Genomic DNA, 15,670 nt, shown 5'->3' with positions numbered 1-15,670 from the left:
ATTTGGTTATAATTTAATATGATAATGATTTTTAATTGATATACAAAAATATAAAATGTACACAGAATTATGGGATACCAGGTGATCCATTCTACATATGTATTGTGCAGTGCTTAAATCAGGCTAAAAATATCTATCTCCTCAAATATATATATATATAATTTATTTGTGGTGAAAACTTTCAAAATCCATACTTGGAACTTTTTGAAATATGCAGCACATTAACATTATCAATAGTCACCCTGCTGTTCAAGAGCACAACAGAATTTCTTTCTCCTATCTAGCTAATTAACTTGTAGTCTCTCATCAGCCTCTCCCTATCATCCCCTCTCTCCCCATGCCTTCAGTCCTGCCAGCTACTTGTAACTTACTCTTCTTTTCAGTGAGATCGACTTTTTTATACTGCTAATCTCAGAGAGACGGCACTTATCTTTCTGTACTCTGCCTGTTTCACTAAACCAGGAGGTCTACTTGCATCCATGTTTTTGTAAATGGCAAGATTTCATGCATTTTGGTGCTAAGTAATATTCTGTTGTGCATATACACCACATTGTCCACATCCTCTCACTCATTAGTGTATTTTTTATAATACTCATTCTTACTAGAGTAAGACAATTTTCCATTGTCACTTAGTTTGCTTTTCTTGAAGGTGACGGTGAGCATGTTTTAATATACCTGGTAGTCCATTTTTTGTGTGTGTGTGTATGGGTGTGTGTGTGTGTGTGTGTGTATACACATTATATAATATATAATATATATTGTATATACAAATGTGTATTTATATATAATAATATATAAATACACATATAATATTATATATAAATACACATACATATATATATTTAGTTAGTTATTATTTTGTTTTGTTTTGTTTTGTTTTTGGGGGGGTTGGTTTGGTTTTTTGATTTTTTGTTTGTTTGTTTGTTTTTTGTGGTACTGAAGATCGAACCCAGTGCCTTATGCACGCGAGGCAAGCACTCTATCAACTGTGCTATACCCCAGCCCATATTTTGAGAAGTATCTGTTTTGATCTACAACCATATTTTATCAGGTGTGTTTGTATGTATGTGTGTGTGTGTGTGTGTGTGTGTGTGTGTGTGTGTATTTTAAGCTATACATTCTAGACATTAATCCATTTTCAAATGTATAGTTTACAAATATTTTCTCCCAGTTGTGTAGATTGTGTAGATTGTCTCTTCACTCTGTTGCATATTTCCTTTACTATGTGAAAGACTTTAGCTTTTTTGGAAATCCCATTTTGTTCCACTACGTTGGTGGTGATTTTGTTTTTTTATTCGTTCTTGTACCAGTTTTGGAAAATTATTTCTTCCTAGAAACTTATTCATTTTATATAAATTGGCTAATAATTTAGGATGAACTGTATTACAGCATTTTCTTTTCAAGGATAATGGGTAATTGTTTGAAATGGAGTGATACTGTCTGCTTCATTCATCATACTGGTAATTTGTGTCTTCTGTATTGTTTGCTTGATCAGTCCAACTAGGTATTTTTCAATTTTATTGCTATTTTTGAAAAACAACAGAACTACAACAGCAGGCATGATGATGTAGGAGTCACTTGCTCAGTTACTGTCATTGTATTTTCCAGTGTCTTGGAGAAAGAAAAGTTCTAGATTAGAAGGTTTCTGATTTCTGGGGAAATAGGAGGTGGATAAGCTAGGAAGGATTCAGAGGTCTTTAGACCAAGACTGTTCAGTTTCTGATTGTGATGAGCTTCTCTTACTTCCTTCTTGTGAGTCTCAACTACAGGTTTCCTTTCTCCTATTGTCTGTCTTTATTTTAATAATATTTCAATTAATATTAACTGTATAATCTTTATAGCTTTGTTCTTATAGGTTTCTTATAATCGAAAAGATCTGCAAACCAACAGATATATCTCCTTAGAGACAGTGAACCTGTCATAAGAAAAGACTAGAAGGAAGTTGTACTTTTTTCATTTGAAGTGTTTCCATATGTGTAGCCTGAGACACTGTTTTGCACTAGGCTAGTAGATGTATAGGCACAGAGGATATCATTAAACAAATCACAGAGGAATTTATGGATTACTACAAAGTCATAAATCTCTTGCAAATTCAGAGAAAAGAATGCATAGCTTTTGGTGAGAGGGAGAACTACAGATAGAAAGCTCTGAGTTGTGGATTCTCCTTTCATCTTTACTGCAATCCATTCTCTTCACTTTTTTTAACAAAACATCTTCATAAACTTGAATTAGAAGGCTGTGTGTTTGCAACTCAGTGTTGAATTGAATAAAATGTCATTAGGTGTATATTTTGGTAAGACATGACAGTTTCTACCTGTTGCATTCAGTCATAAAAGTGCATTTGGTGTTATTTGATAAGAATGGGAGGGTAGAGACAAGTGGACTTTGGAAAGGTAAAGGAGGCTTGTAGTAATAGGGTTTGACATGAGAGCTGACTATGTACTTAAGGATTCTCTGAGCAGAGCTGAAGACTCGGTTGTAATTTGTAAAATTTCCTGTGTATGTTTATGTGAACTCTGCATGGCTACTGTAGAAAAAGATAAGAATGATTTGTAAGAGTGACTCAAGTTTGAAGCACTAAGCAGATCAAAATGTTGAAAGGAGGGGTCCCAGTGATGAGATTTCATTAAGAATTTTGCCTTAGGTCAAAGTGCACACATACAAAAAGAGATGAAACAGAAATGTATATGACTGAAATATTCATTTTGCCTTTGCTTAGATTGTTTAATATAAATCAGTAGTCCTCTGTAGAGGCAATATAAATCAGTAGTCCTCTGTAGGGGAAATATCTCTTTCTTTGTCCACCTAGGTCATTCATAAACTTTTCAAATGACTTGAAACTATTTCCTTTTCTTCATTTCACTAGAAATAAGGAATCCCAAAGAGAACTTCATTGTTTTCCTGTGATTTATATTCTCAACAACTACAAACATTTTTGCAACATGGAGATATCTAAAAATTATTTGAATTTTGAATAAAATAATATGAGGTGAACTCTCAATATTGCCTTCAAATAGCCATCTCCAACATAAATAACAAACCTGAGCAGAAAGTTTACATATACCTCTTTGAAGTCTCCCTTTTTCTTCCATTTTCATCATGTGCTAGTCCAAGGCTATTATGGCTATTTCTCAGCATTTAGTGACCATGCTTTTTGCCCCTTCTTTGCCTGGATTGGAATATCATGCAGCCATCTCTGCCTTGGAATGTAAAAAAGCAAGTTTGGTCTTCAAGGAACATACTTCAGTTTTTGTGGATCTGTAAGTGGCCGAATACCACATGTAATGGAGATATCCCCAGTATCTCAAGCAACACAGTGCTCTGTCCCAAGAGAAAGTAGGAACCTGGAGTGAATGTATGAGAGACAGATAGATAGAGGTGAGGATATTGCCACAGGACCTGGGAGTTGGTTGAATGCAGATTGAGTCACAGCTACAGGCAGGATGAAGAAGGCAACCCTGGACATAGAGAAAGAAATATATGTACAATCTTGATGAAACATGTTGAGAACCATCCTTGTCATCCTATCTCTTTGGTCTACTTGGATAAAATTGAGACCTAAATCTCTAATCATGAGAGGGATTAAGAGGAGACATTTCCTGTGGTAAATAAAACCCTGAAAAGAGCAGAAATGTGGAGAATTGAGGATCTTTTAGGCTCAAGCACAGATACGGAGGAACAATTTTCTAGTCTGGACCTGAGATTCTCCTATTACTCAGGTTGGTGTCTTTCTTGCAAGTGAGTCAATTATGAGAAATGAAGGACACTTGTCTGAGAGGAAAGTTGAAAGTATGTGCCAGGAGACTGAAATGCATTATATACCTTACATTGAGCCAAGGGAGGAGAAAATGTGCCATAACCTGGCATGTGAAGCTGTCATTGGGAAGAATAAAACAAGGACATGAGAGGATAGGTCAGGGTGTCAACTATATTCTCCAAATTTATAACTTTGTACAAATCACTAACCTACCACAGTATAACATCTCTGCCAAAATAAAAGGAAATGGTGCTTTACAATCCTCAATTTAATTTACAGGTTAATAATCTTTAATCTTAATACATAAAGAAGTCACTATCTGAAGATATGATAACACTAAAAGATGTTAGTGTAATCATCTGATATGATAACACTAAAAGATATGCTATGATAATGCTAAAAAATATGATATGATAACACTAAAAGATGATTCTAGAAAACAAAAATGAGTGTTTTTACACTACAGAATCAAAAGGATAGTACTTTCTTTGCTTAGAAATAAAACAACTCCCAAATCTGAACTGTGCAACAACCACATTTCTATCATTCTAAGAGTAAACACACATTCTAAGTTGTGCCAAACACATATTTTCAGTCACTTATAGACCCAATACCCCAAAGTCTCATAGGCCACTAAGAATTAAATTTTTCATGGTCTGAGCCTGGTTTCTTTCTTATTTGACTGAAACACAGATGTGTCTTTTCTTCTAATTACTGATTTAAAAAAAAAAACTGAGTATAGTTCTCTGTAATGCAAGACAGATTTTAAAATTTATGGCTTTCTTTACTTTTAAGTTTTGCTCTCTGGGTCCTATGGGTATCTCTGTAGAAGTACATTAAATATATTAGTTTTAAACACAGTGACCATTGGTAAATTTGTTCCTCTTTAGCTAGACTTTCCAAAAGCGCAATGACTACTATAGTTTGGATCTTAAAATTGTCCCCAAAACCCTCTGGTAAATGCTTAATCTCCAACATGGTTCTACTGGGAGGTGAGAGACCCCTCAAGAGTTCGAAAATAGTGGGAATCACTGAGTCAGTAAGGGCCTGCTCTTGATGGAGATTATAGAACTATGGCCTCCTCTTAACTCTTTTCCCAGACACAGTTGAACAATTTGCTGTACCTTGTTCTTTTACAGTAAGGGGCTATGTTACCCCCCAAAATTAGATCAACCAAATACTAACTGTAACTTCTAAAATTGTAAATTAGATTAAACATTTTCTCTTTATAATGCTGATTATCTCATGTGTGTCTGGTAACAAAGTGTTCCCTAACACACTAACCTGGCTGACAGTTTTAGTTACAATGTTTATCAATGTAAGACATAAAATTCCATTTTTTGAGTCAAAACTTTTAAAAATGCTCTTATCAAATCAATGGCCAATGAAAAGAGTTTTGCTACATCCCAGAAATTAAGGATTTTAGTCAATATGGAAATATGGAGCCATTTAAATAACAAGTTGAAATTTTTATGTTAGTAGGAAAGTGCTCAAATATGTCTTCTTTACAATAAACTTGGATATTAGTTGATATATATGTACATGTGTTTTGTCTTTGCATTATGAATGACTTTCAAATGTATTTATTTAATCACTGAAAAGTTTATTTTAGAGCACAATAAAAAGTAGTGATTAAATACTATTTTTTAAAAAATTACACATAAATTTTCAATAATATAAAAATATATATGTCCTAATGATCTGAGGTGTTTCCTTTTAAATACTAACTTCCTAAACATATAATTGTCTTTTGTCTATATTTACATTCTGCTGCATTGCACTCTCATAAGAACTTAGTTCTTTTTAATATATTTTAAAATCTCATGAATATTTTTATAGCAGCCTTCTATTTCAAAAATTTCTTTCCTATATTCACATTTATTTTGACTTATGCACTTCAAAAATCCTATTAGTAACAATTTAGATGTTCAACTGAATTCTAACAAATGTTTGCATTCACTAAAGAGAACAGTATAAAAAATATTTATGTTTTCACTTCAAACATAAGATCTTTAAAACCTTCAAAAATATTTGGAGTCTTAAGGAAGTCAGGGTCTAGTCTGACATGATGGAGATTTAGGCCTACTTTTTCTTCTGATAGGCAGATGTCTCTGGTTTAATTCCCTAGTTTCTTGATACACTTTGAGTTGAGTTTTGTGGATGGTGAGAGATAAGGGTTTAATTTCATTTTGTTTCATATGAACTTCCAGTTTTCCCAGCAACATTTATTGAAGAGGCTATCTTTTCTCCACTGCATGTTTTTGGCACCTTTGTCTAATATAAGATAACTGTAGTTAGGTGGGTTTGTCTCTTGTGTCCTGTATTCTATACATTGGTCTATACGTCTATTTTGGTGCCAATTCCATGCTGTTTCTGTTACTATTGCTCTATAATATAGTTTATGGTCTGGTACAGTGGTACCACCTACTTCACTCTTCTTGCTAAGGATTGCTTTAGCTATTCAGGGTTTCTTACATTTCTTGATGAATTTTTTCTGATTGCTTTCTCTATTTCTATGAGGAATGTCATTGGGATTTTGATTGTAATTGCATTAAATATGTATAGTACTTTTAGTAGTATGGTTATTTTAACAATATTAATTCTGCCTATCCAAGAACAAGTTTGATCTTTCCATCTTCCAAGGTTTTCTTAAATTTCTTTCTTTAGCATTCTGTAGTTTTTGTTCTAGAGGTTTATCCTCTCTTTCTTTAAGTTGATCCCGAAGTAATTTTTTGAGGCTATTGTAAATGGGGTAGTTTTCCTCATTTCCCTTTCAGAGAATTTGTCACTGATATATAGAAATGCCTTTGATTTATGGGTATCAATTTTACATCTTGCTACTTTGATGAATTCATCTATTAGTTCTAGAAGTTTTCTAGTGGAATTTTCTGTGTCTCTAGGTATAGAATCATATCATTGTCAAATAGTGCTAATTTGAGTTCCTCTTGTCCTATCTGTATGCCTTTAAGTTCTTTAGTTTGTCTAATGGAATACTATTCAGCATGAAAAGAGAATAAAATCATGGCATTTGCAGGTAAATGAATGGAGTTGGAGTACCTAATGCTAAATGAAATTAGCCAATCCCAAAAACCCAAATGTCGAATGTTTTCCCTGATATAAGGATGCTGATTCATAATGGGGTATGCGTGGGAGCATGGGAGGATTAGACAAAGTCTAGACAGAGCAAAGGGGAGGCAGGGTCAGTGAAGGGGCACAGAGGTAGGAAAGACTGTGAAATGAGATGGACATCGTTACCTTAAGTGCATGTGTGGAGGAGACACAAATGGTGTGACTCAACTTTGGGTACAATCAAAGACATGAAAAATTGTGCTCTATGTGTATAATATGAATTGTAGTGCATTCTGCTGTCATAGATAACATTTTTTGGGGGTAGGTGTGTGTTTGCTTCACTTTTGTCTTTTTCCATCAGTTCCCTCCTTCAAAGATTCATTTTTGCTTCATGTTATGTGAGGATATTACTGAGAGAAAAGGAGGTGGGACAAACACACTTTGTTGTCTACACATGAACCAAATAACATATGCACAGCGACTAATCACCAATATATCCTGAAAGGAGTGATGTGATTGGTCATTCATTATGATGAGCAACTCTTACTTATGACTTGTAACCAAAAATGTAACAGCAAAGTTTGTATTTTATGTTACCACTGCTTAGCTAAATATAATACCAACAACATGCCTCAAGTTTTCATAATTATGGCATTTTTTGTTGTAATTACATAGATAACAAGTTTGAATAAAAAGTTTAAAAACAGTTTGTTTGCTTTCACAAAGGTCCTACATAATTCCTGTTAGATTTATTTTCTTAAATTTAGTAAATGCATTCCAATTTGCTGCTAAATATCTCGTCTTTGGGGGCACAATTGCTTTTGATCAACACAGCACTGATGGTGCACTACTAATCCACTATCCCTGATAGACTAGTAACTATCACCTCCCAAAACACAGGAGAGGTCTGTAGGAGACATTGCCCTGTGTGGGCATATTCTTGTGGATCAAATATACATTCTGCGGCCCACAGTCTCATCTGTGTGAAAAGGACATGTCTAAAGAGCAAAGGTAAATGAAAGAATCAGGAATTGGGAAGGAAATGTGAAAGGAAATTTCTAGAAGCATCAGGTCCCCATTCCTCATGCTTTCTCTTTAGAAGCTCATCTTTTCTGTAATCTCCATGGTTTTATGTATCAAATCATTTTTAATTGAGTGCCTATCATTTGAAGTGAAAATTAACATTAAGAAATCCCGCACCAGATATTTTGTTTAATGTCAATATCTAAACAAAGACCTCAGGCAGTAGGCTTACTATGTTTCAAAACTCCAAGGAGTACTTACACAGTAAGTATTGTTTACAAATCAGAGGGGGAAGATGCCTGCCAATTGTTTCAGTAAACCATGGAAAATGGGAATTACTGAAACAATGCCAACCACTTTAAACCACTCTCATGCTGTGACATATTCCACTCCCCAGTATTCAAGATGGGCCACTCTGAACATATATTTGTAATTTTGTATCTATATTATAGAGGTCTAGATGAGCCAATCATAACATTATGAAATATGTTTATTCATGACTGTAGACTGTGCAGACTGAGCAACACACAGTGTATGGCACATCACTTCTATTAATGAATACATTATTGTATGAAAAACACAGGTGTGAGGAGGGCAGCTCACTAAATTGGTAGTATTTTTACCTCAGTCATCTGGAAACAGAAAAGAAGATGAAAAATTTTCTTCTCCAGATTCCTATCAACCAATGAAATATTAGAAAAAGAATGTGTATTTTTGAAATTAAAATCAATTACTGTGTTTAAACCATTGTAACAAAAGGAACACCTTTCTAATTGAAGGCTTGGGTAGGCTATAGAAATACCCATCTTTAAGAATCTGGTGATCTTGGTTTGTAGAGCAGTGCACACCTGCATCTGAGCCACACCCTGACTGTGTGTTGTTTACACCTCATCATTTGCAAGAGTCCATCCATCCCTGAGAACTACAGGTGAGGATCACGTGTCCGTGTACAGTTGATAGCAGACTGAAATTTCTAAATCATATATTATTCTAAACATCTGTTCCATGGCTTCTGGGTGAATGAAATTTCATGACATAATGCTAGAACATCATAAATTATCCATAAGTACTTGAGGGTTTATTTAAAGATGAGGAAAGAATGCTCAGTTTTCACCGATGGTGCTGCTTTGTTCACTTCAGAATCTGTTTCCACAGAAGTCTGATACTCAGCTAAAGCTCTAAGAATGTTCAGAGAATGAATTTTACTGTTTTCATGACCTATCAGACTATAGAAGAATTATGTCTCATTGATCTTGGAAGAGTAGAACTCTGAAGCTGACTTCAGCACTGCAAATGAAGATGATGTGTATTTTGTAGCTGTTGTGTGGAACACTCTGTAGGTGTTTGTTCACTTGATGTATAATGTACTCTAGTCCTATGTTTGCTTGTTGATATCTTGTCTGGATGACCAATGTATTAGTGAAATATTAAGACATCATTAGTATTGTATTCAACTTTATTTTCCCTTTATATCCAATAAGATTTGTTTCATAAAATTGGGTGTTCTGTTTCACATGCAATTATAAACATTATATCTTTTTGATGGTTTGTTCAACTTACCACTATATAGTCACCTTCTTTGTCTCTTCTAATAGATTTTGAAGTGTGCTTTTCATATATGATCATATATGGTTACCATCATGACTCAGAAAGAAGAAAACAGGGGCTGGGGATGTGGCTCAAGCGGTACCTCGCTTGCCTGGCATGTGTGCGGCCTGGGTTCGATTCTTAGCACCACATACAAAGATGTTGTGTCTGCTGAAAAATAAATAAATAAATAAATAAATATTTTAAAAAATTCTCTCTTTGAAAAAAAAGAAGAAAACAAACAATAGCAGTAAAAACAATATAAAATAAACAAGCTACATAAATACAGTAATAATTAAATAATTAAAGCTCTCTTGTTGTACAGGAGGAGTCTCAACAATAACTTAAACTGCAGTAACCATAGATAAGGGGAAAAATGAAATAACAAGAACATCAAAAGTTAGTAAAAAGATTAACTCATGAAGGAAAATTACAGAAGGAAAATAAATATGGAGGAAGATTGGGAATTTTAAAAAAAGAAAAATATGTGCAAAGAAATGAAAAAACAAGAAAGAAGAAAAAGAAAATAAGAAACCAATTCAGAGGCTGGCACATTTACATTAAATCTTAGAAATCATTCACACAAAAAAAGGTACTTTCATCTACTCAAGGTAGCAATCCTGACATTTCTAGAAATATTTATCAGACCTTATGAAGAACTCTACCAATAACAACTTTAACTCTGATAGTACCTACCTAACTTCTAGTTGAGACTACTTACTAGATTACAATAAGTTTAAGTTTCTTTTTTTTTTTTTACACAATTAATTTTCCTACTTGTTTTCGTTGGAAATGAGACTTAGCTGCTGCTCTGGTGTAACCACTTCATGTCTTACCTAGCAAACTCTGCATTCTGAAAGCTTAGTCTGTGGGAGGGAGTAAAAGACTTCTCATTCTCTTTGTAAATGCAACTACTGACATGATTCTTTCTCCTCAGACACTCCACAGCTCCGCCTGGTGGATGGGGGCAGTCGCTGTGCAGGCAGAGTGGAGATTCTTCATCAGCATTCCTGGGGCACTGTCTGTGACTACAGCTGGGACCTGAAGGATGCCCATGTGGTGTGCAGACAAATGGGCTGTGGTGAGGCCCTCAATGCCGTGCCCAGGGCATTCTTTGGAGAGGGATCAGGGCCCATCTGGCTGGATGACGTGAAGTGCACAGGCAAGGAGTCCCATGTGTGGAAGTGCCCTTCTCTAGGCTGGGGGCAACACTACTGCACACACATGTTGGATGCAGGAGTCATCTGTTCAGGTATGACCAGTGAATTCCCCACTGTATTGCAGAATGAAAAAGTCTAATGAAGTGAGTGTCTTATCCTTAGGGGAATAGAAAGTGAGCAATTCAGAGAGGACAGAGCTAGGTTCTTTCATAGACCCTGAGTGTTTGAAATAGCTGCAAATAATGGGCTTCATTTGTTTCCCTTCTTGTGAACTTCAAATATTGCTCTTTCCTTTCTCAATTCTCTTTCTTGATAAGATAGGTTTGTTGTAGGATAATTCCACTTAAAAGCAATATTCATAATTTTGTTTCTCTAATTTATTTTTAGGATTACACATAAATTACCATACACACCCTGTTTGTAGCACTTTTCAAAAGACATGCAAGAATGAGGCTCTACTTTACTCAGTTGAATTGAGTACTTATATATGTATAGCCAGAGATATGTTTGCACTGGGTCAGTAGGATTATGGGCACAGAGCTGGGATTGAACACCTCACGGAAGAATTTTGGATTACTGCAAAGTTGCAATTCTCCTTTCCAGATTCAGACATCAGAATTCTTAGGACATTGGGAAGAAGGGCCAGAGAACTGTGAATGAGAGTTACAGGCTTTCTTCCATCATTACTACAGTAGAGTCTCTCTATATTTTCATTGCAAAGTAACATCTGTATAATCTCATACTTAGGAAGGTTAATGTAATCCAGTCCTGGCTAATCAATGTTGAATGCCATAAAATATCAATGCATATTTATTATGGTAAGAGATCATGTAGTTTAGGGCCAGGATGTTTATTCAGTGATCTCCCACAAATAACACTTAATAAACTTCATTCACACAACAAACTAGCTTGATCAGAGACAGTAAACTAGGTGAGTGCCGGTTTTTAGAATATTAAAAAGAAAGGGGGAGGAAGACTGAAAGTTTCCAACCTCAGGCAGCCCAGCATGAAGAGAGAGATGCATCCTTCTTGGGAACTGGAAAAGAAATTGAGCTCAGGCCTTGGACTTAAAACCTAGGACAAGTCCTGCCAGAATGACACCTGGTGCCCTGTAGAGTCTGACAACACTGGTTGTTCACCAGCGCCCACAGACTGAGAACCTGGAACTGTGTTTAGTCAGGCAGCAAAGAGACTGTCTCCACCAAGCTGCCTCAGCAGAGGGGGAAGCAAGACTCCACTTGATAAGGAGCAGGGCACAGGGCTGGCATAGGACTTTGTCTTGGGGCTCAGTGCCAGGCCCACCATGATGATACTCAGCACACAGTAGGAATTAGATGCCTCAAATGTGGGACAGAGCTCATAGGGAGAGCAAGACACATGTGCTAGTGGGACAGACTCAAGAAGAGCCTGTTATCACCTGTGGCTGATTACAGGAGTCTTGGACCTTGAGTCCACCTCAGCAGTAGGCAGCTCATAGCATTGAGGGCCTGTGTCCCTTCTCAGTTTTGTGTTGTCCTAGAAGTTTGTTTCCTCAGGTTGTGAAATAGCATGGCAGCATTGGTGGCATCAGGACCACCCTATTCATTCCTCCCCAAAGTTCCAGACAGCACACTATGGAGAGAGTAGAGAGGTTTAGGGGTGAAAAGTTAGTTGGATACCCAAATTTGTTCAAACTTTCTTATAAATTTGACTTGAATTTTTGGGCTCTTTATATATTATAGTACAGCTCTCAAGAATGAAAGATAAAGAATCTCAAGGAATCAACAGAAAAGAAGAAACAACACATAGGGTTGGCCTAGTTCACCTGATGGCAGGCTTCTCCATAGTGAACATACAGGCAAGAAGTGAGTGCCGTGAGACTTTCATAGAGCTAAAAGAAATATATGCTAATCAAAAATAATTAAGACAGCAAAACTATCCTTTACAGAAAAAGGAAATACAAAGACATTATCAGACATCCCACCAAAAAATTACCATATGATGTACTAATCCACTGCTGAGTGTATATCCAAAGGAAATAGAATCAGGATGTTGGAGAGACATCTGTACTACCATGTTTATGGCAGCACTACTGACAGTAGCTAAGAAATGGAATTAAACTACATGTCCATCAACTTAAAAATGGATAAATAAATTTACACAATGTAATAGTATTTAGGGGGAAAAGGAAATCCTTTAATTTACTACAGCATGCATTAACCTGGAGATCATTAGGTTAAGTGAAATAAGTCAGGTAAAGAAAGACAAGGGTCTTATAATCTCACTGTATGTCAAATCTGAAACAGTGGATCATATCAAATTTAGACTTAAATTGTGATTATCACAGGCTGGAGAGTGTAGGGGATGGAAATGGAAGGCTACAGATTGATTAAGGGATAAGAGGATTTGCTTAGATAGGAACTAGTATTTCTAGTGCACCATTGCATAGTAGGGTAAATATAGAAAACAAGAATGAACTATATTTAAAAGAGCTATAAGAAAGCATATGGGAAGTTTTCACCAAAAAGAAATGAAGTGTTTGAGGAGACAAATATAATACAATGTAAACATACACCAGCACATCCATTTACTCAATAAAATAGATATTATTTGTGTTTTTAGGTATCAGTTCAAATAAATTTAAGGAAAATGACAAAATATGATGAAAGACTATATAGTTTATATCTAATGGATTCAATGATACAAGAAAAGTGCATTGGGAGGTAAATTTTATAACAATGGGAACAAGGAGACAAATTGAATGTTTTAAGATGATAGAGGAAGCTCACAGTACTGGTGGATGGCAGGTAGATTGACAGAGACAGATATACAGACAAACACACAAGTACCTTTTTAATATGAAAGATAATATGTTCACATAGAAGAAAATAAAAACATAAATTACAACATACACACACAGTTATATAAATATATATGAGTCAATCATTCAAAATTGACCTTTTTAATTCCTCTTCCTAAATTTGTCTTTACATGCTTACTCAATGGAATTCCCATTCTGATATCAACTTTTAATCCATTCCTCACACCCTGGGAAAAGAAAAGATATCAAGCATTGCCTGTGACATGTAGCTACCAATTCCAAGCCAAGATATTAATTTTGTTAGTTAATGTCTTCCATAGGATTTGTGCGTTTGGATGGAGGACATGGACCTTGCTCTGGGAAAGTCGAAGTAAATTCTGGAGAAGGATGGACTCCAGTATCTGATGGGAATTTCACATTACCCACAGCCCAGGTCATCTGTGCAGAGCTGGGATGTGGCAAAGCTGCATCTGTCCTGGAGAACCTGCCTTTCAGAGTAGACAGTGAACAGGTCTGGGCTGAAGAGTTCCAGTGTGAGGGGCTGGAGCCTGAGCTCTGGTTCTGTCCCAGAGTGCCCTGTCCTGGAGCAAGCTGCCACCACAGAGGAGCTGTGCAAGTTGTCTGCTCAGGTGAGACTCACAACAGGGCTTTCACCTCCCTATACACTCTGTGGAGGTAAGAAAAATATGTGATGTTGCTAAAACCCTGTCTTCTAACAGGATATACAGATGTTCGGCTCATGAATAATGGCAGCTCTCAGTGTGAGGGTCAAGTGGAGATGAAGACCTCTGGAGGCTGGAGAACACTCTGTGCCTCCCACTGGAATATGGCCAATGCCAATGTAGTTTGCCGTCAGCTGGGCTGTGGAGTCGCCATCTCCACCCCAAAGGGAGCATACTTTGTGGAAGGAGGAGATGAGATCTGGAGAGACCAATTCCACTGCTCAGGGTCTGAGTCCTTCTTGTGGAATTGCCCTGTGACTGCCCTGGGTGTTCCTGCCTGTGCCCATGGAAACACAGCCTCTGTGGTCTGCTCAGGTAAGAGAGATCAGGGTTGAATGGTACTTGAGTGACGTATCTCTAAGAGCATTCAGTGTGAAGAGCTGGCTTTAAAAATGAAACATTCTGGGCTGGGAATGTGGCTCAAGTGGTAGCGCGCTCGCCTGGCATGCATGCGGCCCGGGTTTGATTCTCAGCACCATGTACAAACAAAGATGTTGTGTCCGCCAATAACTAAAAAATAAATATTAAAAAATTCTCTCTCTCTCCTCTCTCACTCTCTCTTTAAAAAAAAAATGAAACATTCTGGGCTGGGGTTCTGGCTCAGTGGTAGAGTGCTTGTCTAGTATATGTGGGGCAGTGGGTTCGGTTCAATCCTTAACACCACATAAAATAAATAAAAATAAAAGCAAGAACTAAAAACAACTTTGTAAAAAATTGAATGTGCAATGGGATTATGATCTAATCTTGAGAGAGAACAGTGATATTAAATGGAAAATTGTTAAAAACAATAAATGAAGAAAAGAAACATTTTGTGGTGAACTATGATTCTTCTCAATAATCATCTTTCAGGCCCTCTCAAGGGGTATAAGGAGGAGTACTTTTTAAGTAAGCATCATTATTTATTGAAATTCATAGAGAACAATGTATAGCAATGAATGACAGCTCTGTCAAGTTCCTCACTCTGGACTATCAGAGAGCTTCAGTGGCTCCTAGATGTCACAGTCACATCCCTCCAGTCACTGTGCCCTGCTCTCCTCCAAAGAAGACCACTCTAACATTTACTGCTAAAGAAAATTTTTGTCAGCCTTGGACTTCTATGTAAAATAATGGGATATCTTCTCTTGTTGTGTCTACTTTGACTCCACATTGTGCTTAGAATTCACCTATTGTGCTATTTGAAGCAGAACTTTATTGATGTATTTATTTATTTATTTACTTACTTACTTATTTACTTATTTTTGCTCTTGAGTTTTCTACTGAATGACCACATGACCATGAATTGATAGTCAACTAATATTAAGATTTGAGACTGGTTGACTTCTCAAATAACGATCCTACATATTAACATGGCAATAGCTTTTGGTGCAAATATGTATGTATTTGTGTCAGGTTTGTAACACTTGTCCTTTTACTTTCACTCTCTTATTAAGGTATTCTTTCAGGTGTCAAATGTTCTTAATGAAGCACAGCTTATCAACATTTTTTGTACACATACAACAGTTTCACCATTAGATCATAAAATATTCTCCCAGTTTGTCTCATACATGTTTAA

General features: G+C 36.2%; 1 protein-coding gene across 1 annotated transcript in view; it reads left to right on the top strand.

Annotated features, from left to right (window-relative positions):
• LOC143398301 (uncharacterized) overlaps positions 1 to 15,670 on the top strand; it is a 257,757-nt gene that overhangs the window by 135,544 nt on the left and 106,543 nt on the right. Inside the window, 3 exon segments of the mRNA XM_076855295.1 lie at positions 10,374 to 10,688; positions 13,717 to 14,025; positions 14,116 to 14,433. Of these exon segments, the coding sequence (XP_076711410.1) occupies positions 10,374 to 10,688; positions 13,717 to 14,025; positions 14,116 to 14,433 (942 nt within the window).

Source organism: Callospermophilus lateralis, chromosome 4, assembly GCF_048772815.1.
Source record: "Callospermophilus lateralis isolate mCalLat2 chromosome 4, mCalLat2.hap1, whole genome shotgun sequence".
Classification (NCBI taxonomy): domain Eukaryota; kingdom Metazoa; phylum Chordata; class Mammalia; order Rodentia; family Sciuridae; genus Callospermophilus; species Callospermophilus lateralis.
The sequence above is the reverse complement of the archived record's forward strand: the minus strand, read 5'-3'. Positions and strand labels throughout refer to the sequence as shown.